The following is a 23,102-nucleotide window of genomic DNA, read 5'->3' as shown; positions in this document are numbered from 1 at the left end:
AGAAAGCGGCGGTTCTTATAATAGTGTTGGTGCAGAATCTACTAGCAGGGGCTGCGTAAACACAAAATTACTTTGGTGAACCTTTAATGCCTAGAGGTACTAAAATTCCCCACAAATGTATGTGTGTGTATTAGTTGCATAGTACCTCCAAAACAATCATACTTAGTAATAACCTGACAATCTCCGAAGATTTTCACCGCCAGGAATTAGTTTCATTAGTGTTACTTGAACATCTGCAGATCAGTAATTGATTCCATATAGTTTTTATGAAGGAGATCATCCCTAGTGGACAGTCCCGTGAGAGGTCAGAATAGCTGAATACTGAAGTCAAGGAAAAATGGGCTTTGGATCTGAAACGCAAGATAATGAAAGGGTTTTAGGGAAGAATAAGACAGGGAGAGGATGGATAGACTCAACACCTGGCATGAGCGCACATTCCTGCGGTATGTCCCGGAAAAGGTGGTCTTGCGCGATGAGTTCACACCCTTTGGCACGAGGACAAAAGAACAGAGGCCGTATTCGGTTACACGCTGTGAGTCATTTTTCCTCTGTCGTGCTGTCATTCACTGTCCCCGTCTCAAAGGAATGTGCTGTCTGAAATGCAGCTTAAAGGACACTTCACCTAAAATTGAAGCTTCTGTCATCATTTACTCAGCCTCATGTCATTCCAAACCATGTCAAATGTGTGGGAACTTGCGTGTTAATCTTCCGTTGTAAGTGATAGCTGTAATAATGTTGTCTCTTTGTAGGCCCTGCTGTCCTCTGAGCCCAAATCATCCAGCTGTGGACTCCTGAAGATGACCATGAGTTCTCTGACGGCATTGGCTATGCCCACTAATGATGGAGATACTGAGAGCAGCTCTGTGCCACAGGTGGACACACACACACACACACACACACACACACACACACACACACATGCACTTCATCTCTAAGAGGAAAATATGAGTAGAATCAGGCATGTTTAATGGGTCTTTCTTTGTTTTTATGTGCATACAGGTCCACGCTCTGAACATCCTGAGGGCTTTGTATCGAGACACGCGTCTGGGGGAGAACATTGTGCCGTTTGTGTCAGAGGGCATGCAAGCTGCTATCCTGGGTTTCACTTCTCCTGTGTGGGCTGTGAGTATACCCTTTTTCTTATTTATATACATCATCTGTGTAAGTTCCTTCAATAACAAAAAAGTATGTTTGTGTTACTGACATAGTTTTACTGATATAGTCAATTAATTTTAATTCAAGTGGTGGCCAAAATGATTAGAACACTGGTTTTAAGTCAGTAGGAGTGTGTCAGTAGGAAATATCAGTTTACATTTCCAAACATTCATTGTGCCATTAATAGTAATAATCATTGAGATTTTTGTTTGCACAAGGAGTCTGACAACAGCCAGTGCTCCACACAGAGATCTGATCTGTTCATCATCCAGTCTGTCTGGAATCACATGAACAAACTGAGACGGACTAAATCCAGAAGAACTGTGGAGAACAACGTCTCAAAGATGCTTCAAGAAACCTACCTGCAAAGCTACAGTACTGTTAAAAGTTTTAGGCACTTGTGTTAAAATGCTGTAAAATGAGGATGCTGTCAAAATAATGTCATAAATAGTTTTTCTTTATCAATTAACTTCTATTAACCAAATTAAATCGACATTTGGTGTGACCATCCTTTGCGTTTAAAGCAGCTTTTGTCCTAGGCACACTTGTGCGTAGTTTTTCAGGTAGCTTTGCAGGTAGGTTTCTTGAAGCATCTTGGAGACGTTGTTCTCCACAGTTCTTCTGGATTTAATCTGTCTCAGTTTATTCTGCTTCTTTTGAAAAAAAAAAATTGGTAACACTTTAGTATAGAGACCAATTCTCACTATTAACTAGTTGTTTATTAGCATGCCTATTATTAGCATGTTAGCTGTTTATTATTATTCTGCATGACCATATTCTACAATTTAACAACTACCTTACTAACTCGGTTTCTAAAATTCAGCTTTGAATCACAGGAATAATTAAATTTAATTCAAAGACAATTCTGACCCCAAATTTTTGAAAGGTAGTGTATACTCTATAATGCCTACTTTTTTTAATATTAAAATTAAGCGAAATGGTAGGAATTATGCATCATTAAAGGTTTAAATCTGTGATTTTGGTGGATGTGATTTACTAAACCGTATTTTATGAACTCAGTTAGGCTATTTTTTACAGCATAGTAACAAAATTCAGCAGTATATGTTTGCTGTATGTAAGCAGTATATGACAAAGCATACTGTGCTTAATACAGTATTACATGTACTTTCCATTTTCAGTCTGATGAATGACCAAATATATATTATTAGCTGTTAATCTTTTATGATTCATTATTCAATCAGTCTGCATAAATAAATAAATAATGCATTTTTACATTAGGTTAAATAAAAAAACCTCAGAATCAGTTGGCTCCTAAAAATAGAAAAGCTCTAGTGAAATTTGTTTTCCAGATACCACTTGACTTAATATTTTGTATCTAATGTAATGACATTTAAATATTTTTGAGTTTGGCTTGAAGCATCCAAATATACATAAATATACATGCATTACACAGACTAAACATATATATATATATATATGTGTGTGTGTGTATGTTTTTTTTTGTTTGTGTTTTTTTGTAAAAGGGGGACTTAAAGTGTATAATTCTCTCTCCAGTGTTGCTCGTCTCTTCATCCTTTCTCACACTCATTTGTTCACTGTTCCTCACGTACACCACCCTGCCAGGCCATAGCTGTTGCTGAAGCACTGACAGGTTAATAATTAAAGTGAATGAGAACACTAGGGACAGGAGTCGTACGTGCGGACACACACACACCCACCCCCACACACACACACACACGCACAGCTGTGCGGTGGTCCTGGCCGATTGCCCTAGATTGCTCGCTTTGATCACCTCCACATGGGCGACATGGCTCCTACAGGTCATGATGGCGACAACTCCAGGTCACATTCCTGTTGCTCTCCTCCCTCATACCTGTCTATCTGCCTTTACGTTTCTTTCATACATCTCTCCTCACTTAATTTTCTTATCAGTTCATTCCTTTTGAGTCCTTTCCCCACCTCCCTCTCGTTCCTTACTTTCAGGATGTCAAAAGATCTGCTACCGTTGCCGTTTTCCTCTTTACTGTAGCGCTCCAGCCAGCAGGCTTTACCGTACAGTACAGTAGGCCTAATCCTTCCCAGAATGCAGCAGTCGGTCAGTCACAGAGAACACACACAGTCTTCTTGTAGTCTGTGAGGAATGTTTCTTAAGCTGACACAAAAATGTGATCAAAGTTATGAGGCAGTAACACTTCGAACATTAAGTTTGGTGTGTCCCGCATTACTTTAGCCACATAAGATTGTGATTTGAAGGCCTTTCACTGTTCCTGGAACAAGATGTCATCAGACCCTGCAAATCCTGCATGACGTGGACTTTGTGACTCTTGTACACCCTTGAGCTCCAAGACCAATTTTTGCATTGTAATCGTCTCGAGGGCCATCATCATGTGCTCTGACTCACTACTCTCTCATGTTAAAGAGGTCATATCATATTTTTTTTATTACATTTTCCCCCTGAGGTCTATTTAAAGAAATAATCCACCCAAAAATGAAAGTTTTTCCTCTTTGCTCACCCTCAAGTTGTTCCAAACCTGTATGACTTCCTTTCTTCTGTGAAACAAGATATTTTGAAGAACGTTGGAGCTCATTGACTTCCATTGTATGATCACAAAACAACACTGACGCATTTCTCAAAATGTTTTTTTAATGTGCCACAGAAGTAGTGACATAACATCGTACAGACATAAGTTTGAGTAAATATTATAATTTTTTTTTAGAACTATCCCTTTGAAATGTTAGTACCAACAGTCACAATTTAGTTTTCATGAGCATTTTCTACTTTTCCCCAACATTTTTAAATCAAGTCCATTTTTTGCTGCTTTGTCTTTAAAATTTGAGTCACATTAAAAGAATTTGGGTTAAATTTTACAGGCATTGTCAGTCCATTGTCTGTTGTCAATAGTGTAGCGATATACTCTATGAAACACAGCTCACACGGAAGTCACTTTCATACCAATCAGCTTTCTTTCAACTCTGTGAATCAGTGTGACTAACTTGAACTCATTGCGAAATCTGCAGGGGCAAATCTGGCTGTAGAATATAATAGTTTTTGCAATCGTTTGCAATATTTGTTTTAATTGTCTGTCTGTGTGCACACAGCATACTGATGTTTGGAAAGCGCGAATGATAAATGTACATGGAGGGAAGGTTTGCTCTGATGTCAGTTTCTCCATCCTGTCCTCTTTCTAGGTGAGGAACTCCTCGACTCTCCTGTTCAGCACTCTGATTACACGGATATTCGGGGTAAAGAAGGGAAAAGATGAGCACTCCAAAAAGAACAGGTGTGACTTCAGTTGTTTTATGTACCTCTCCCAACTACACTGTAAAAAAATAAATAAATAAAAAGCTAGGGATGCACCGAATATTCGGCCACTGAAAATATTCGGCCGAAAATGGCCCAAAAGTGCATTTTCGGTTTTCGGCCGAAAGACATTTATCACCGAAACAATACGGCCGAAATGTTGTGGTGACGTAAACAGAAACCGCGAACTGCATGTGCTTGTCTGAAGCAACATGTCTGCGGTGTGGACGCATTTCAGTATATCTGAGAAAGACCCACGGACAGTGATTTGCAAAACATGTAATGCCGAAATTTCAAGAGGGGGTGCATCTGCAAAGACTTTCTCCACGTCGGGTTTAATTTATCACCTGAAATCCAAACATTCCGATCGCTACGCTGAATATGAGAGGAACGCGGCACAGAAAAGGAAAACGCCTCCGAGCACGCCCACTCCGTCTGTGGCGGACGTTTTTGAAAAGGCAAGGAAGTTTCCCAGTGATGGTGTCAAGGCAAAGGGCATTACACAAAAGTTAACATATGGGCTATGGCAGTCTTTGTTTTGATACACTATTATGTTGAAGGCCTACAGAGAAAATATTGTTGTATCTTTAAACAGTTGCACTTGTTCTGAATGCACTTTCTTGTAGTAGTCCTACAGAGAAAAATTTTAAATGCACTTGACCTAAATGCACTTTGTTTTTATGAGAGAACATTTAATTTTACAACCTTTCAGCAGGCCAGCAGGCCTGTACATTATTATTTAATGTACATGAGTGGGGTAAAGTTAAACATTTTAGTTTGAATTTTATTTTATACTGTGCATTGTTGCAATGTGCTAAATAAATATTTGCATAATTTGTAATTGATTTATTCTTTGAAACTTTAATATTAATTTATGCAATTGCAAAGCCTTGATTTTAGTAAAGTTAGTACACAGTCATAGCCATAAATGCAATGGTACTAATAATTGGCATAATTTCTTTCTGTGTTTCGGTTTTCAGCCTTGGTTTCCTCTTTTTCGGTTTTCGGTTTTCGGTTTCGGCCAAGAATTTTCATTTCGGTGCATCCCTAAAAAAAACAGTAGTTGAGAACATTTTGAGAAGATTTAAAGCAACCAATTTCATGACTTTTTTTTTTTTTACTTTGAATTTAACTGAATTTTTTAACTACAGCTCAACTTACAGAAGAATTACTTGTCAACTTAAAGGGGTGGTTTACTGTTTTTTTTTTTTTTTTTCTAGGCTTGATTGTTTATGGGGTGCAGTCTAACGTGTTAATGCTTCGTTTAAAAAAAAAACGCATAATTTTTCACAGAATTTACCTTTATTCCACACCGCTCTGTCCCTTCTCCTCTAAACGCGCTGCTGATTTCCTGCTTTTATGAAGCCCCTCCCTCAGAAATACGCAATGGGCTCAGATTGGTTAGCTGGCCCAGTGTGTTGTGATTCGCTAAACCGCCTCTAGTGCGCATCTAAAAGTCCCGCCCCTCACCTCAGTGGCATGCCAGTTGTATTGTAAACAATTGTGTCGTCTATATTGCTTATCAATTTGAGCCCGATTGAGACCCAGAGGATATATATATATATATATATATATATATATATATATATATATATATATATATATATAGAGTCTGACTGATATATCATTTTGCCGATATTATCGGCCGCTATGAGCCTATTGCAGATGTATCGGTATGCTGCCGATATGACTTTTTTTGTTGTTTATTTTTTTACAGAATATAGAATGCAGATTAAGTGTTTCTAAATGGTGTAATTACTTAGTTTGTCCACCATTGTTTGCTCCTGGAGACTCAGTGTAGAGATGCGCGGATGAGCTCAAACTTCACCCAAGTCCGCTACTTCAAATAAATGATCCGCCCGCCACCCACCCGCACCTATATTTGATCGTCACATTACAATGATTCTAATTCTTAGTTTTGCATGATAATATGATGAATGTATGGTTCATTTTTAACATAAGATTCGGTGACGTTAGAGCTGATGTGTGCATCACTGCACGCGTCTGCGGCGCATTACCACTCCACGGCCACCGTAGCTGATCGCGGCCACTCAGTCAATGCTTGTATATACAGCATATGCCATGCTGAAGCCCAGAACTCATGCTTATCACATCGGTCACATCACATTTCCTAACGGACGCGAGTGGCGTGACAAAATACAATAGAACCCATTATAATCAGTATGTACTGTCGCGACAAATCCCCGACAGTAAACTGATGCCTCGTTCTGTTTATGATGTCCTGACACACAGTACAAATAATTTTCAACGGTCGCTTTTTTGCATCCGGTGTAGACATGGTGTGTCAGCATAGTTTATCAGTACAGTCAATAACATAGCTGATTGAAAAGTTAGTATCTTTCTGCAGTCCAATAGATGGCAGTGCGGTGGTGGCTTGAGTCTGTTGAATGGTGATTTAATGCTAGGCTGTCACCTAGTTGGTGAGACTCAATGCTATAAAATAAATAATGTCCCCATCTTTTACGCTCCCAATGAGCTTATCATACTCGTTTGCTACATTAGTAGGGCCCTGTGATTTCCACGATGTGGAAAATGCAGACGGAATCGCAGAATCCATTCATAAAAATGGAATTTAATGCGGAATTTCATTGAATTTGTCTTATTTTTGATGAATAAATAAAAAACAGGTCAGTACACAAATAAAATTGCGATATAGACTAGTGTCTGTGAATATTAAACTGCAAAAAGACTATTTAAATACGAATCCTCATGTTCTGCTTGTTCATTTGATTACCAGAAAATACACATCACAGAATTTGTGAAAAAAATATTATTCATTATTATTATTTATTCATTTTAGATGTTTACATTTGGAAAAGCTGTGCTTCCTGCATAAACCTGCCCCTGTTGGAGTGGCAGTAGCTTGCTTGCCCTACACAGTTGCCTTGTTTATTTTCTTAATTCAGGTTATGTTACATATTGTTCTGTTTGTGTTTTTTAAGTTATTTATAATGAGTGAAGTGAAGTTTACTGTTAAGTGCACTGATGCCAGACTTATTTTGAATAATAAAGTTTATTGTTGAATTGTTAAATACCCTGCTTCCATTACATATGCCTATGTTTGTCACATCATTATAAGTGTTTGATCGCCACATTTGAGTTATCATCATTGCAAAAAATGTGTTTGTGTGTGTATATATATATTCTGTTTATGCCATATATTCTATATACAGTACCAGTCAAAAGTTTGGACACACACATAGGAAGTTTGTACAAACTTTTGACTATACTGTACTATAATATAGCCTACACATAAAGAATATCGGCCGATATATTGTTATCAGGCTTTTTTACTCCCTAATATCAGTATTGGCATCTGCTCCCAAAAAAACATATCGGTCGGGTTTATTTATTTATATATATATAAGAAAAAAGGTTGAGGAGACATTTGTGATATCAACTGAAAATGAAAGGCATTTCAGATGCAAAGCAAGTGTTAAGACTTGATGCAAGCATTCCATTACAATGCATCGTTTCGATGCAAGGCTTGCCACAGCTCACTTGATGTGAATAGATCTTGAAGTGAGTTCTGTGTGATCCTGCCCTGTCAGGGGTTGTTCACTAGGGGGCACTGAAGTTCTGTGCTTTTTCTCCTTCCAAGCCTCTATTCCAGTCATTAATCTCTGTCGTATGTTGGCCTACAGCGCATGGACACCTTCCAGCCCCTTAAATGTTCTGGATGTTCCTCCTAACTCCCTGATGGCCTTTATTTGTTTGTGTTCTGCTTCTATCCTCATCCCACGTTTATCCACCCTCGCAAAGACTTACTCTTTTGTTTGTGGTTTCAACTCTTCCCTTGTACTGATAGCCTCAACTCTTGACAGGCATTGGAGCTGACGCACAGGGGTTAACGCACTTCAACGCTTGTTTATCTTTTCCATAGTTGAGGGAATGCTAACAACATCTTGCTCAAGCACGCACAAACGTTGACACAATTCTTGCACACATTCACACCCTCTCCATCGCTGCCCGGCTGACCGCGACCTCTGATCCCTGGCCACCGCAGGACGGGGCGGGTGGGCCGTGATGGGACCTCCTGCTGCGGCGACTGCTCTGCGTCAGCTCCCTAATCTCATCCAAACCAGTGGAGCGCGAGCTGTTGCAAGAATGTCCTGATGCATTCTGGGATTGAATGCAGAGAGGTCACGGATGGAGTGAGGAATGACTAAACAGGAGTGGCACTGACCTCGTTGAAAAACAATAATGGCTCACTCTTGAGATCATGGTTTGTTATGATTAATCGGCGTGCTGATTGGACTTAATTGGAAAATCGAGCGGGCCGTTATGACACAAGCCAGTGTGTTGGACTACCTCACACTTCAAAGAGTCCATGTGCTCCCAGGTCAGCTGACCGTGGCATTACCTTGGGATTTTCTAAAGGGACGCTGAATATTTAGAGGTCACTGAAACTCAGTATAATCACAATGAAATAACGCTGACTCTTCGGTCTGGATATATTCCCCATAGTCAGGACCGTTTACTTTCTGGATAACCCTGCCGCCAGCTTGTCCAACATCTCAATGTGTTTGTCTTTAGTTTTATGTGTTTGTATGGCAAGCATCTTCATCCTGCGGGTCAATCGGCTATTGCTTGTTGTTTTGTTCATTTCTCTTCCTGTGTGCAAGTGTTTTTGTGAGTCTTGTGATTTGTGCGCTGACATGTACTTTCTGACATGTTCTCTGTTATGACATTTTGGGTCTTTTTGTTTGCAATCTGTGTGTACTGTGGCTATGTTCTAAATAGCATACTATCTCACTATTTCTGCAGCATAAAGTGTGTGTACTGTGCGCAGTATGCAAATTTTATTTTTGCACAGAAGACTGACTGCATTCTCAAATGCAAGGTGCACCCATCTCACGTACTTCTGCGCTATTCTTTGCTATGAATTCACATGCTTTTAAAAGGAAATGGATATTGTACCTTTCTAAATGTCAGAGTACAAGTTAAGTGTAAGGCTCTAAAACTACCATTCAAAAGTTTGAAGTTTATTTGATCAAAAATACAGTAAAAACAGTAATGTTGTGAAAAATTATGATTTTAAAATACCATCTTAACTGTAAACTGTAAACTGTAAAAATAGAAAATTTTACTATTTCAAATAACTATTTTCTATTTGAATATATTTTAAAATGTAATTTATTCCTGTGATGCAAAGCTGAATTTTCAGCATCATTACTCCAGTCTTCAGAGTCACATGATCCATCAGAAATCATTCTAATATTGGGACCTAAAGCATAGGTCATGTGCGTACCTAAAACAAGAGAGTTGTGTAATGTTTAATTTGTTTATCAAACATTTGTTTATCAAATCTGAGTTTTAGTAGCTGTGCTCTTCCGAATTCATTAGTGTAAGAGGGGTTTGTTTGTGTTTCTTGGATTGGTTTGCTTTTCAAACATGTTTTACATTTAGATTTTTTGTTTTGTGCAACTATAAAAAAATGAATTGATCTGCTTCTTGCTGTTAAAACAATGATTACGGTCAAAACAAAGCACTCAGAGTAATGTTTTCGTTGGTCTATTTGGACTAGATCAAAGGAGTCAAATCAGAGTTTGAAAAACAAATAGTACACATCTTAGTTAAACACTGAAACGAAACAAAACGAAAGTCTTTAAACCATTGTATAAAACATATTTTGACAAGTAATGACTTCAGTTGCACTCAAGTTTATAAACAAGGCTAGCTTCTGAAACCATCTTCTCGCTTAGGTAATTTTCGTTTGGACTCTTTAAAATGTGCCTTTTTTGTAGTAACTTGTTTGACTGTTTTCCTCCGCAAAGAAGAAACTTTTGCTTATTTGTGTTTGCTTGGTCTCATCAGAATATGATCAGAGAGTTTGCTTGGCCCCAAGACTTTTATTGGCTGACCTCAGTCATCTAGTGCACAATACAAAAAATACAAAATTTGTTTCCCGTTTTCATGATCTGAATGTTATTTACGTTATACATAAACAAATTAGCTGAAGAAATACTGTAGTGTTGTGTGTGTTTTCAGCGTTTGTGGTTATGGTGGCCCTATGCAACATACTCAAGCGCATTACACATAATATGCAAATTTATATCAGTTTACATTCATTTGTGAACGTAAGTAATGACAAACAAGCGGTTAAAGATGGTTTAAGCTCGACAGGATGCATTTATGGACATCTTGGAAATGTTTTGCCAGGAAGACTCTAATCCATACTGAAGGTATGCAGGGTTGTGTTGAGCTTAACTATAACCACATTTGCCCACGTCAGAGCTTGTGTGTGTGTGTGTGTGTGTGTGTGTGTGTTGCTAGCATGCAGCATGTGGCCAGGTTGCAGACGTAGCTGACCCACCTTGTTACCATGACAGTGCCCTGGCCTAAGTTCAGACCAGACTGTGTGCATTAGCGGTTGAAACGGGATGTGGTGTGTGTGTATTTTACATAGCTGAAGTCACAACATGTGTGTTTGAAACATTGGCTCTTGAGCTAAAGTTAGCCCTGTATGGGCTGTTTCAGTTAGACATAAAGAAAAAAAGTTTTATTAGATGGTCTATCTCAAACACAGAGGCTTAGCTAAATAAAGATACGTTTATGTGTGTCACACACGCATACACTTTCACTGTCTGTCTTAACACATATGCATTTGTCTCGAGTGAAATTCCCAGGGTTTATTCCAGCTGCGCTGCTTTCTAAGGAATAAACAAGCAGGGCCTGTGAGCCGCGTGTCCCTGCAGCGCTCCATCAGAGGCTGCACTAATGAGAGCTTTATAGAGCTATAAAGAGCGCAGACTTTAGGAAGTGGTTTACAAACCAGACCTTTAAAGGTTGCAGTCTCTTTCTCTCCTCTCCGCTCCTCTCCTTGTGTCACTTAGGCTCTGTTCCAAAATCTAGTGAGCTGCCTACGTAGGCAGCACGTTCCTGACACAAAGGGTGTTCCAAAAGGAAATACCTTCTTTTGGAAGAATTGCATGTATCCATAGCAAAGGAAACACTCCCATAATGCACCGTGAATTTGTTTTGTAATATTTGAATATTTTTACCCTATAAAGCCTGACACATGCAGTCGGTCAGAAAAATCTAATTTTTGTTTGCATGTGGTTGTTTTTTTAGTTTTTATTATGAGTATTATGTGATTTTTGTATTTTCGATTGATCGATCATGTAATTTCACAACTGATCCTAAACTTTTCTTCACTGAATTGTGAAAAGCTGCCCTCTGTGTTCTCTTTCTCTGGCGACTGAAACATCAATGCATTATTCTTGATAACTATATTTATTTATACCAGACATTTTATAACACACCTCTGCATGACTTGAGGGTCTCTTAACTTATTTTCACTTTAAATGCAAAGGTTTTACTTTTCTACCATTCAATGACTGTACTGAAAATGCTGCGATTCTTTGTTGCTATAGTAGGCAATGCAACATTTGATTGAAAGATAAACCGCACATCCTTGTTTCACTGTTGTTGTTTGCATTGTGGTTAGGCAGACAGTTTGCTACTTGCACTCAGTTTAACGGCATTAACAGCCGGTCAAAGAGGGCAAGCTTTCAACTGAACTTCACACATGCATTTTAAACATTTTCACCATTTTCTTGCTCCGTCTATGCAATAAATGCACATTTTTGGAGGAGCAGGTTTTTCTAGCATATTTAGTTGAACTTCTCTGGTAACTTCAGTGTTATGACCTATTTCAGGGGTGGCCAAAATTACACTTTTAAATCAATCAGAGCTACAATTAAATATGAGGATATATATTCATGAAGATGCATATTAAACCCATATTTGCACCCTTATAGCATGCAAATATGTTTGCCCTTTATCACTCATGTGATAGTCAACCTTTTAGACTGAAGCCAAGCCACCATTTGGGTGTAATAACAGACCTTTGTTTTCAGCCAAAGAAAACAGAAAAATACAGAGCTGTTAAACACCATAAACTAAGAATAGGCGCTCTAGTCTGCAAAATACTGTTAAAATAAATAAAAGTCTCACTTATGAAACTTATCAGCCAAACAGGAACAACTGGTTACCAATTGATGTCAGATTAATGTCATTAATTTGTCATTTCTTATCTGATCTAATCTGCAATCCTACACACACTTTAACCTTCATTTCTCTCACTCTTCTCTTAACAGGATGACCGGCCGAGAGTTTTTCACTCGTTTTCCTGCCCTCTATCCCTTCCTCCTCAGTCAGCTACAGGAAGCCGCAGCCTCTGTGAACAGGTGAGAATTTCCCAACAAATGGCCCCCATAACATCACAGGACCCTGCAATGTGTGTGCGATTTGCGTCGGATGTTGTTAAAGAGCTGAACGATCCCAGCGTTCGCTTAACAGACCCAGTTCTTCTTCTCACCCTTCTTTAATTTCTCCGAGGCCCTTATTTAAGATCGTTTAAGTGGCCCATCAAGCCTCTTTAGACCTATTAAGCATTTTGACCACACTGATGGACAGATTCCTAGCTGAGATGCCTCAGATAAGTAAACCGCTTGTGGGAGTTTCGGCCATGCTGGATCCAGACCTCGCTCTTCGGCAGCTGTGAGAACATGTTAGTCTCTTATCTCCCTCAAACAATTTCTCCACAGACTGATGCGCCACTCTTCCAAATAGCACTTACGTTGTGCAAGAGGCCCTTGAGCCAATATTATCTTAATATGTATCGAATTATTTTAATGCGTTTTCAGTCTGGCGTTCTCTCCTTTTAGCTAAGAGTGGTCTGACTCTTTCCCACGGCCTAGTCTTTGCGTCCCACTTGCCAAGCTAGGCTCTGCAACGCTCGTAATTTATACCGCCTATAAATTATTTAGCATATAAATAAGGGTAGAAAGAAGTGCGAAGAGGTTTGTGCCACCCACCTTTACCAAATATGAAAAGAGCATCATGGGATGTCTAGGGGGGAGTTCGCCATTTAGTGTGATTGAGAAGTTTTTCCTATTGAAGTTCAGTCCAGAATGTTTCTTTTATCAGGAAAGCAGGCTGTAAAAAGCATGTGGGAATGCTGGAATACGGTTCATCGCCCTCCTCACAATTTGTAAACCGGTTTGTGATATGAAGATTTCACGAGCACGGATGAAATCGTGATGAATGATTTGCCTCAGCTTGAGGGGTTTATAACAATTTTAAACGTTTAACATGGGAAATGAGTGCCGAGAGGGTTCGGTTGGACATCCACCAGAGATTAAATGAGATGAAAAGACCGGGGCAAGTGGAGCCAAGACTGAAACTCGCTTTGCTAATCTCACATTCTCTTCCAGGCTTATCACCTCTTCACCCTCACTGAACTTTTTTGCTCATTTTAACGTCTTTTTCCATTCCTCTGATTCATCATATTTCATTGGTTCGTTCTCGCACTCCCCTTCCAGCTTTTTCTTGAATGTGCATGATGTTTAACACTTCAGTCTCCCTGGGCTTGGTGATGATCTCAAGCTCTTGGCTGTCCCATACTGTGCCTGACTGAAATCAGACTCTAAACGCATTACCCGGGCCTTGATTAGCAAAATAGCATTTCCTGCACTCTGGCCCAGGGTCTACGGGCTCCTGGGACCCCTTGGTGGTGGGGAGTTTGGCCATGTTTGATGTAATAATGACAAGCGTATCCACAGCTGGCAGCTGTGCCGTGGAAAGCTCACGGCCTGTAGAGAACAGAACAGATTTTGGCCCTTTCAGAGTAATAGAAAGATATGAGTAATTTACATTTGTGTTTTTCTGTATTTTTTTTTTTTTGTGTGTGTGTGTTTGCTCTGGCTTAAGTCTTGAGTTTCCACTGGACTGTCAGGGAAACATGTGCAGAAATGTAGTAAAAGAGAAAGGAAGTGCAGGGCCATTGGGTTAGTAATGGTGACCATGTGTACATGTGCTCATCTTGTCATTGAAACTGTTAGCTGTATGTATTTGGAATGGCTGGCTGCTAATTCTGAAACCTCAGCTAAAACATCAGTTATAATATACAGGTAAGATACATTATGTATATTAGCAAGTGCAGTTTAGTAAATGCTAGTTTAGTAATTAGAGAAGTCAAATGGGGGTAAGTTTGGTTAGGTTAGTACTGTTAAATGTCAGTAAGTGAAGGGCGTTTAATCATTGAAGAAGTTATGCAATCACATATAGAGGAGTTAGATTAGTTCAGTTAGTAACTTATATTTGTATTTGGAGAAAGCCATGTTAAGCTATACTAGTTAAATAAGTTAGTTGGAGAAGTTACAAAGTCACATAAAGGTAAGTTAATTCAGTTATTTATATATGTTTGATATGTGAAGAAAGTTATGCTAGTTAAGTTAGACAAATGAAGAAGTCACACAGGTTTGTTCAGGTTTACATGCAGGTAAGTTAGTTGGGTTAGTTAATTTTGTTATATATGTTTTAGTAATTAGAGAAGTTATGAAAACACATCAAGATAGGTTAGTTCAGTTAGTTACATTAGTATGTAGAGGAAGTTATGTTAGCTAACTGTATTATACAAGTTAAATAAGTTAAAGACGTTATGACGTCACAAACAGGTGAGTTGGTTAGGTTAGTACTGTTGAATGTCAGCAAGTGAAGGGCGTTTAATCATTAAAGTAATGATGAAATCACATAGATGAGTTAGATTGGTTCAGTTAGTAACTTATATTTGAATCTGGAGAAAGTTATGTTATTAAAGTAAGCTATACTAGTTAAATAAGTTATAAAATCACATATAGGTAAGTTAGGTTAACCCTCTGGAGTCGAAGCGCCGAGGTCTGTCTCGTGAGACATGAAGTTATGCTAGTCACATTAGAAAAGTTATGAAGTCACATACAGGTAAGTTAGGTTAGTTCTGTTAGTTATGCATGTTAGTTAAGTGATGGAAGTTACGCAGGTTAAGTTAGACAAATAATAAAGTCATGCAGGTTAGTTCAGTTAGTTACATCAGTAAGTGGAGGAAGCTGTGCTAGTAAAATAATTAAGAGAAGTTATAAAGTCACATACAGGTAAGTTAGTTGGGATTGTTAATTTTGTTATATATGTTAGTAAGTGAAGGAAGCTATGGCAGTTTAGTAATTAGAGAAGTTATGTAAACATCTAGACAAGTTAGTTTAGGTTAGTTACATTAGAGGAAGTTATGTTAGCTAAATGTGTTATACAAGTTAAAGAAGTTATGAAGTCACGTATGGCTTAGTTCTGTTAGTTAAGTGTGTTAGTAAGTGAAGGAAGCTATGGTAGTTTAGTAGTTAGATAAGTTATGAACTCGCGTGTAGGTACTGTAAGCCAGGTTAGTTCAGTTAGTTTCTTACGTTAGTTATTGGAGGAAGTTACTCTAGTTGGAGTTGGCGACATGTATGAAGCCACATACAGGTAAGTTAGTTAGGTTAGTTCAGCTAGTAATATACAGTAGGTTAGTGAGTGAATGAAGCTTTGCTAGTTTAAGGATGTTAGTAGCTTTTGTTAATTTAGTAGTTCACCTCAGTTGGTTACATTATTACATAAGTTGAGGAAGTTAACGTGTTAGTTAAGGTAGTTACATAAGTCAAGTATTTTAGCCAAGCAAATGTTATGTATTTCCCTTTCTCTCTCTTTCAGTGATTCAGGGCAGGTGAAGCTGCACCCCAGTCTTTTCTTGTTGCTGTTGGTTTTGGGTCGTCTCTACCCATCTCCTATGGATGGTTCATCATCTCCTCTGGGATTAGCTCCCTTTATGCCCTTAATCATCAGGTAGGTATAGACATTTAGATTACCTTAAAGTGCAATGCTGACCAAAAGATGATCTGCACCGAATGTTTTAATTCAAAAATAATTTTGATTTGATTCAGCTGACCATTTTCAGCCCTCTCGTCTCACAGGCCACTCCCTTTGCATGTCTTTCTATCCGTCAACTCAGCGCATCCATTCCTGCAATAGATTTTTTTTTCCACTGCCTCCACATTTTGTTTTCTTTTCTTACAATTTGTAATGCTTGAGACGTGCAGCTACTGTTGCTGTTCCCATTTACACATTTTTTTCATTGTTTAGACAGAGTAGGAAAAATATTTTTGGAACACATTCTACAAGTCTACATTCTACCTGTAGAGGCATCCAAACATAGATGGGTCTTACACACACACACACACACACACACAGACAGAGTGAAGGATAGGTCATGGTTGTGGTCCCAGAGTCAGGAGTAATCCTTTCCACTCCCGTTTGTGTGTCACAGAACACTATGTTCCTCCAGCTGGGGAGCAATAGATCTATTCGGATGAAAGAAACAATAGCAGGATGGTGTTTGTTTTGGATGAGAATAAGGGTGGAGAAGTCTTGCTCCCACTGCTGCTTCTGATAACACAGCTCCTGACTTTGCATGCTACACGCGTGACTGACACCATTTGAAATCTCATTGTATGTTGAATACATTTTGCAATTTCATCAGTTTTCAGGTACAGCAATAAAATAACACGTAGGCTCTGTTGCAAAACCTCATGAGCTGCCTTCATAGGCGCATTCCCGGACATAAAGGGTTTTCTAAAAAGTTGACCCACACAATCTAATAATGACAAAGCAAAACAAACGCAAGGGCCTCTTTTTCCGTTTATGACTGTTTGGATTTCAGACTTTTTTTCAGAGTTTTTGGTTACTTTTTCTAAAAAGTAGGCAGTTTGTTTCTCTCATTTTCCTTCCAAGATGGCAGACGAGTCAAAAAGATTGCAGTTTATATAAATAGTTACAATTCCTTCAATAACAAGATTTGTTTAGAAAATAGTTCCTAGTTCCAGTCATAAAAATTGACTTTGTACCTAATTTGTGTTTTAAAGAAAATGAGTATTTTGCTGTTAGCTTAGTAACATGCTAATGCAATACTCTCTTTAAAACAATTGTGATTCAAGTCCCATGGGTTACTGCCTATAGTGTGTTCCAGTTAGGAACCTGCCTATGTAGACGGCAAGGCTAGTGTGGAATGGAGGGTTTTTCTTTTTCTTTTTTTAAATAAGAGCATGGCCTTCTATGTAGGCCTATGTAGGCAAGCTCCATTCTGAGTCTATTAATAAAAATTATGTTATACATAAATGGGTCATTCATTAATGGTCATGCATTAGCACATTAACTTGTGGTCGCCCATGTTTACAAATCAACACTCAACAGCTTGGTGGAGTTGTTGTTACTCTAATTCACTCTAATGCAAAATGTTTACCGTATCATAACACAGCTTCTTTCAGTACTTCCTGTCAAGAATGTTGACCACCAAGTGTGAATTCATGATTATCCTCACCATCTGCTGTTTAGATCGATGCGGTAGTAAAGTTGTTGTAAGCTTAGTCATGCTATTAACGGTTATGAAGAAGAACATCTCGTGTAAGAGAACTTCTGTTGAAACTGGTGATCCTGATAGTGACCCACTTCAGAGCAGAACGGTGAGCTCAGCACGTTAGATAAGTCACATGAGCATATTGAGTACAGGTGTGTGAATGTGCACAACTGTTGCTGCCTTTCGCTTTGGTGACCAAAAGCCTTGGACTCTCACCAGTTTCCCCTCTGTGACATTATTTTCACTAATGTTTATGCCAGGAATGTTCTGTCTGTGTGCTCTCGCTCACACACACACACACACACACACACACACACACTGAGGAAGGTGTTTGGGCTTCTGCAATAACTTTCTTTAGCCTTCTTTTTCTTTTAGCACGGTGTGTGTGTGTGTTTAGTCATCTGTATTTTTGTGGGTATATTTGAACTAGTGAGAAAGTATGTGCGTTAGTTAAAACGTGTTTGGTTTTTGCAGCTTCTGTGTGAATTAAGGTGTTGTGGCCTGTTTTCTAAATGGGAAATATTAGAGCTGTTATTAAATTCTTGGTTTAATGAATAGTGATTTTAAAGTGATCTTTATTCACTTATTTGTTTGTTTTTAGGTCCGTGATAAGGAATCAAAATAAGTGCAATTAATTGACATAGACGATGTGTATGTACATATATATATGGATGGATATATGCATAAAAATAGGTTTTATCTTATATAATTCCTTTCTGTAATAAATAAGTAACAATGTCCTCCAGATTTTATGGACTGTTATATAATTGAAGATATTTTAGAAAGATTTTTTCAGGTCACTGACATGTAAGATTATCAATAAACAAAAGCAAATCTTAAATGTGCAGTTTCATATGGTTAAAAAAAAAATGTTATTAATCAATGCCATTTTCAACCAAAATGGAATTTTATGTATGTAGTGTAAAAATGTAATGTGGGGTAACCTTCGGATAAAAAAAGCTAACATTTTTATTTTAATTTATGTTTTCCTTAGTTGTCAAAGTAAAAATAATTACAAATCTTGAAATGGTAATTCATAGATATCATAATTTTATTTTTATTTTTATTATTGTTTGTTTTTGTGGGGTCAGGATCATAAAATCAATTTCAAAAAATGAATTCATGGGTTAATCACATGACTGTTGATTGTACCACAAGACCTTGACTAAATAATAATAAAAAAAAGATATTTAACTGCTGTATCATTTTTGATAATGATAAAAGATTTAGCTAAACTGTTTCCTGTTTGTTTGTTTGTTTGTTTTTTTTTTGTCAAGAATTGTATCATTTTAATAAGATTTTATGATATCAGCAGGACACTTGCAACACCCAGATATTTATGACCTTATGGCTTTAACACTGTTAAACATATATTTAATTGCATTTTGAAAGCCCTGGATCATTGTTTGGGTGTCAGGGCCTGTATAGTATCATAATTGTGTTATGAGCCCATGTGTGTGCTACAGACATCTGGAGCGGAGCAGAGCAGAGGTGTGGAGGGGCTGGAGAAAGGATTCAAGGCCTCGGGTCTGGAACACAGATAACACCGAACAGAGAGAAACAGATCAAGCTCACGACTCTCATGCACTCGGAGTGATCAATGCCACCATAAAAAACAGACTCAAACCACATGGCCACATATCAGCAAACGTCTCAGCCCTTCTGAATCAAATGCAAGACCACCTGATCATCATCCCCCTCTTCAGTTAAACCATGTCACATTATGGGTGGATTTTCCTAATAGTCAAGGAATGACAGGAGAGTCAGACCTTCAGATTAACAGAAGAGTCCAAGTCAATAGAGTCCAGCCTTTCTCGGTGCAGGGGCGCAAGGGTTAAGAGATTGGAGGATTGGGGTCTGCCTGGTTCTTGTCAGTGGAGGTATGCAGGCCCATTCACCCAAATGAAGCCCACATGTAGAAGATGTTAAATATAGCTTGGTTTTGGCTTCCACGGCCCCCTCCTCTCCCCTAGGCGTGTATTTGTGAGTGTTTGGGTGTCCGGTGTTGATCAGGCCTCTCTACAACAACACAAGTTCTCAGCAAAGCACTCGAGGAATCCGAGTTGTTAATTATTGTGCTGGTTGACATACGAGACAACCCGTGATTAGTTACCTGAGCAGACTGTGATTTCAATCCACAATCAGTGTTTTAATTCTTCTTTCAGAGTTGTTTTCTTTAGATTATGCCCACAGTGTTATCTTCGTCGTTATAAATCCTAGAGATCTGATCTATTGCTGGTCACACTGTGAATTTGTATTGTGTGCCTAAGCCTTCAAAGCCTCGTCTTCGTGTCGGAGTAGATCTGTTAAGCTCCACTCTGTGAAATATTTGAGAAATCAGGCTTTGTTGGGCTTTAACGCAACAAACTTTTCTGTTATCCTGACTGTAAGAAAACATGGGTGCATTTGAATTGGGCTGAATCTTGCACTCGTGAAAATCCATTTGTTAACATTATCACACGCTAATCAAACATGGGTTTACACTATGTGCATGAGAGCCGTGACCGGAAACCCTGCTGCTAAAACCAGGTCATGACAGATTTAGGTGATCAAGCTGGTTTTTGTAATACGATAGGTGTGTTTTTTGTTGTTGTTGTTGTTGTTGTCGTCTAAGGTGCACAAGCTCTGATTAAAATGGTTGATGAACCATCTAGAATAGCTTAGATGGAAACCATTTAAAAGCCAGCAACACTTTAAAGTCATCATAAAATAGCATTTTCCGATTTAGTTTACTAATATTACATTTCCAAGTGAAAATGATGTTCAGTGAGGAAAAGGGCAGAGCAGGATTTTTATTTATTTTTTTCACCAGAAACTTATTAGATGCATAATGCATAATGATAAATTTACAAAATGAAAAGAAAAAGTGTCTAGCTAACATTATTTTTGCCACTTGGCCGAGAGCAACTGAAAAGCAGTGTTATTTTAGTATTATTTATATATACTTATTAATGTTTAATTTTTTAATTCATTTTATGTTCTTTTATTTATTTCTTATATGTCTAATTTAGGTTTAATTATTTTTTATTTCAGTTTTAGTAATATTAGTAGTAATAAACTTTATTTATTTTTTTCCCAGTGTTATTTCAATTGCCAAAAAAAATGTTTTTTTTTTTAATAGCTTTGGTTTTAGTTTCTCCAAACTTTTAGGCCAGATGAACATGTTAAGTGAGGGAAAACCTGAGGAGTTGATTGGGTTGTGAAAAGTAGGTATTTCGTATCAAATTGTAGTTGAATTTGAGTGGATATTTGTAATGGATTGAAGAAAGGATGAAATTTTCTCCCAAGAATCCATAATTTTTTGAGCGTCTACTTTCTGGAAACCAAGTTGACGGCTGAGAAATCTTGACGTATCCCAATTCTAACGCTTCTTTTTGTCCTTCTTTCAAATCTTTTTATTGACTTCACATAGCATATAATGATAAATCCATTTTGAAAACAAGACAAGTGCGTCTAGCTAGCATGACGGTAATCTTATTTCCATGCTGTAGCTTGAGGAAATGCCAAACAATTGTTGGGGTCTCCATCGGTGTTGAGGCCTACTTAAGTGTGTCAAATACCCTTGACCAAAGGTCTGTCAGCCACAGGCATGTCCAGAACATATGTAAGTGGTTGGTTTGAAAGTGCTTACATCTATAGTAAATTATGCCTGGGACATATGGATGAGGAATTTACCGGAGATCATCCAAGATGGAAATTCCTAGGTCGTGTTCCCAAGTAGGACATGGTGGATCTCCATTTACAGTTCTAATTAGGTTATAAATAAATGAGTTTTTTATGCTGTTGAGGTGACTGTTGGGTGAATTGTATTTACCGGGCTGAAAATGACAAGAACCTCATCCTAGTACAGATCAGGACCATTCATTTTGGTGGGGCCATTGATAAATCAAATGCAGGATCAAGATGTGTGCGAATGGAAATCTCTGTATGAACTAAGAGAGGTCACACCATTGGTTCAGCAAATGTCGAGTTGTTTGTGAGGCTCAAACAAACTAAGCACTGTTTCGAATAGCGTCACAGAGCCACAATGTTTACAGTTTAAGGTGGAATCAACCTACAAATGGCATAATCAACGTTGGTTGGCATATGATTCACAGGAAATGAATCCCTGTTTTTAAAGTCAACACTTTCCACACTAGAACAATGTACTATGTTAGCAATGGTGAAGTTGGTAATGGCCCTCAGCCTCGGTTTTATTTCTCAAATTCAAATTTGATCAATCAATCAACAAATAAATGTAATGAGCTGTCTTAAAGAAAAAAAATAAAATTATAGGTGAATATTTTGTAAGACTAGTCATAAATGCCACCTTGTCAGTCTCTGTCAGAGAAGATGTATCTTGGCTTGCAAGAAGAAACTGATGGGCGAGGCCTCGCTATTAATTCCAGTAGACCGATAATTCGGATGTTATTGTATCAAGTATAAGACACGAGGTCAGTGACTTTAGCAAACAGCTTAGCATTTCTATCAGTCAAAGAAGCACAGTGTGTTTCCAGTGCAAGCATGCGTTTATCAGCGTTGGATTCCTAGAAGCATATTTTTTTTTTTTTTTTTTTTTGATGTGTTTAAAAATCAATGTCTAAATGAGTATTTGGCTGCTGGTTAACATTAATTATATTAAATAAAGCAGTGTTGTTTTATTTAAATACTATCTTAATCTTACTATTTTAATATAGCCTCTATTTTTATATTTGCAGTTTAAATTTTAATTTTAGTAATTTTGTTATGTGCTTTTGTCATTTTTATTAGCTTTAGTTTTATTTAAATATTTTGGGTCACATTTTGTTTGGTGACCAGCTCTCATGATTAACTATGATGTTTGCCTATTAACTCTTAATTTGCTGCTTATTTATAGCTAGTTGTTAAATTAAGGTATAGGGTAGGATTAGGGATCTAAAATATAGTCATGCAGAAATATGAAGGTATTAATGTATGCTTTATCAGTACTAATAAACAGCCAATATGCTTGTAAATGTATTTTTATTTATTTAATTTTATGGTAATTTTTGTAACTGAAATAAGTTTTAAAATTTTGGTCTATCATCTGATATTAATATTTTATTTTATTCAATTACTGAAAACAATTTTGTTAACAATATGCATTATAAATGGTTATTACAGGCTATAATGCATTATAATTATTCATAATGTGCGTTGTAACACATTATATCTTGTCGTAAATACTAATAACCGAAATTAAAATGCATAGGGTAACAATGAATTTATAGTGAATTAACTGTGGTTACAGATATTCATGAGACTGTACAATGCATTATAAGGTGCATTACAAGGCATAATTCATGCATTAAAACTACTTTTATAATGCATTATACATAAAGGCTTTAAATAAAGTGTTTCCATGATTTTTAATGGTTTTAGTTTCTGAACATTTAGTGCAGATAAACGCCACCCCTTTTTTTACAATCAAACTTCCCGTCCTACTTTTTTTCCCTTCTTTTT

At 37.7% G+C, this 23,102-nt stretch overlaps 1 protein-coding gene across 2 annotated transcripts in view; it reads left to right on the top strand.

Annotated features, from left to right (window-relative positions):
- Window positions 1–23,102, top strand: part of thada (THADA armadillo repeat containing) — a 103,885-nt gene that overhangs the window by 36,231 nt on the left and 44,552 nt on the right. For both annotated transcript variants that reach the window (XM_058794937.1, XM_058794935.1), the window contains exons 24-28: window positions 750–872; window positions 1,000–1,122; window positions 4,306–4,397; window positions 12,541–12,630; window positions 15,944–16,075. In XM_058794937.1, the coding sequence (XP_058650920.1) occupies window positions 750–872; window positions 1,000–1,122; window positions 4,306–4,397; window positions 12,541–12,630; window positions 15,944–16,075 (560 nt within the window). The remainder of the gene's footprint in view (window positions 1–749; window positions 873–999; window positions 1,123–4,305; window positions 4,398–12,540; window positions 12,631–15,943; window positions 16,076–23,102) is intronic.

Source organism: Onychostoma macrolepis, chromosome 13 (assembly GCF_012432095.1).
Source record: "Onychostoma macrolepis isolate SWU-2019 chromosome 13, ASM1243209v1, whole genome shotgun sequence".
Lineage (NCBI taxonomy): Eukaryota > Metazoa > Chordata > Actinopteri > Cypriniformes > Cyprinidae > Onychostoma > Onychostoma macrolepis.
This window is presented reverse-complemented; position numbering and strand designations above follow the sequence as displayed.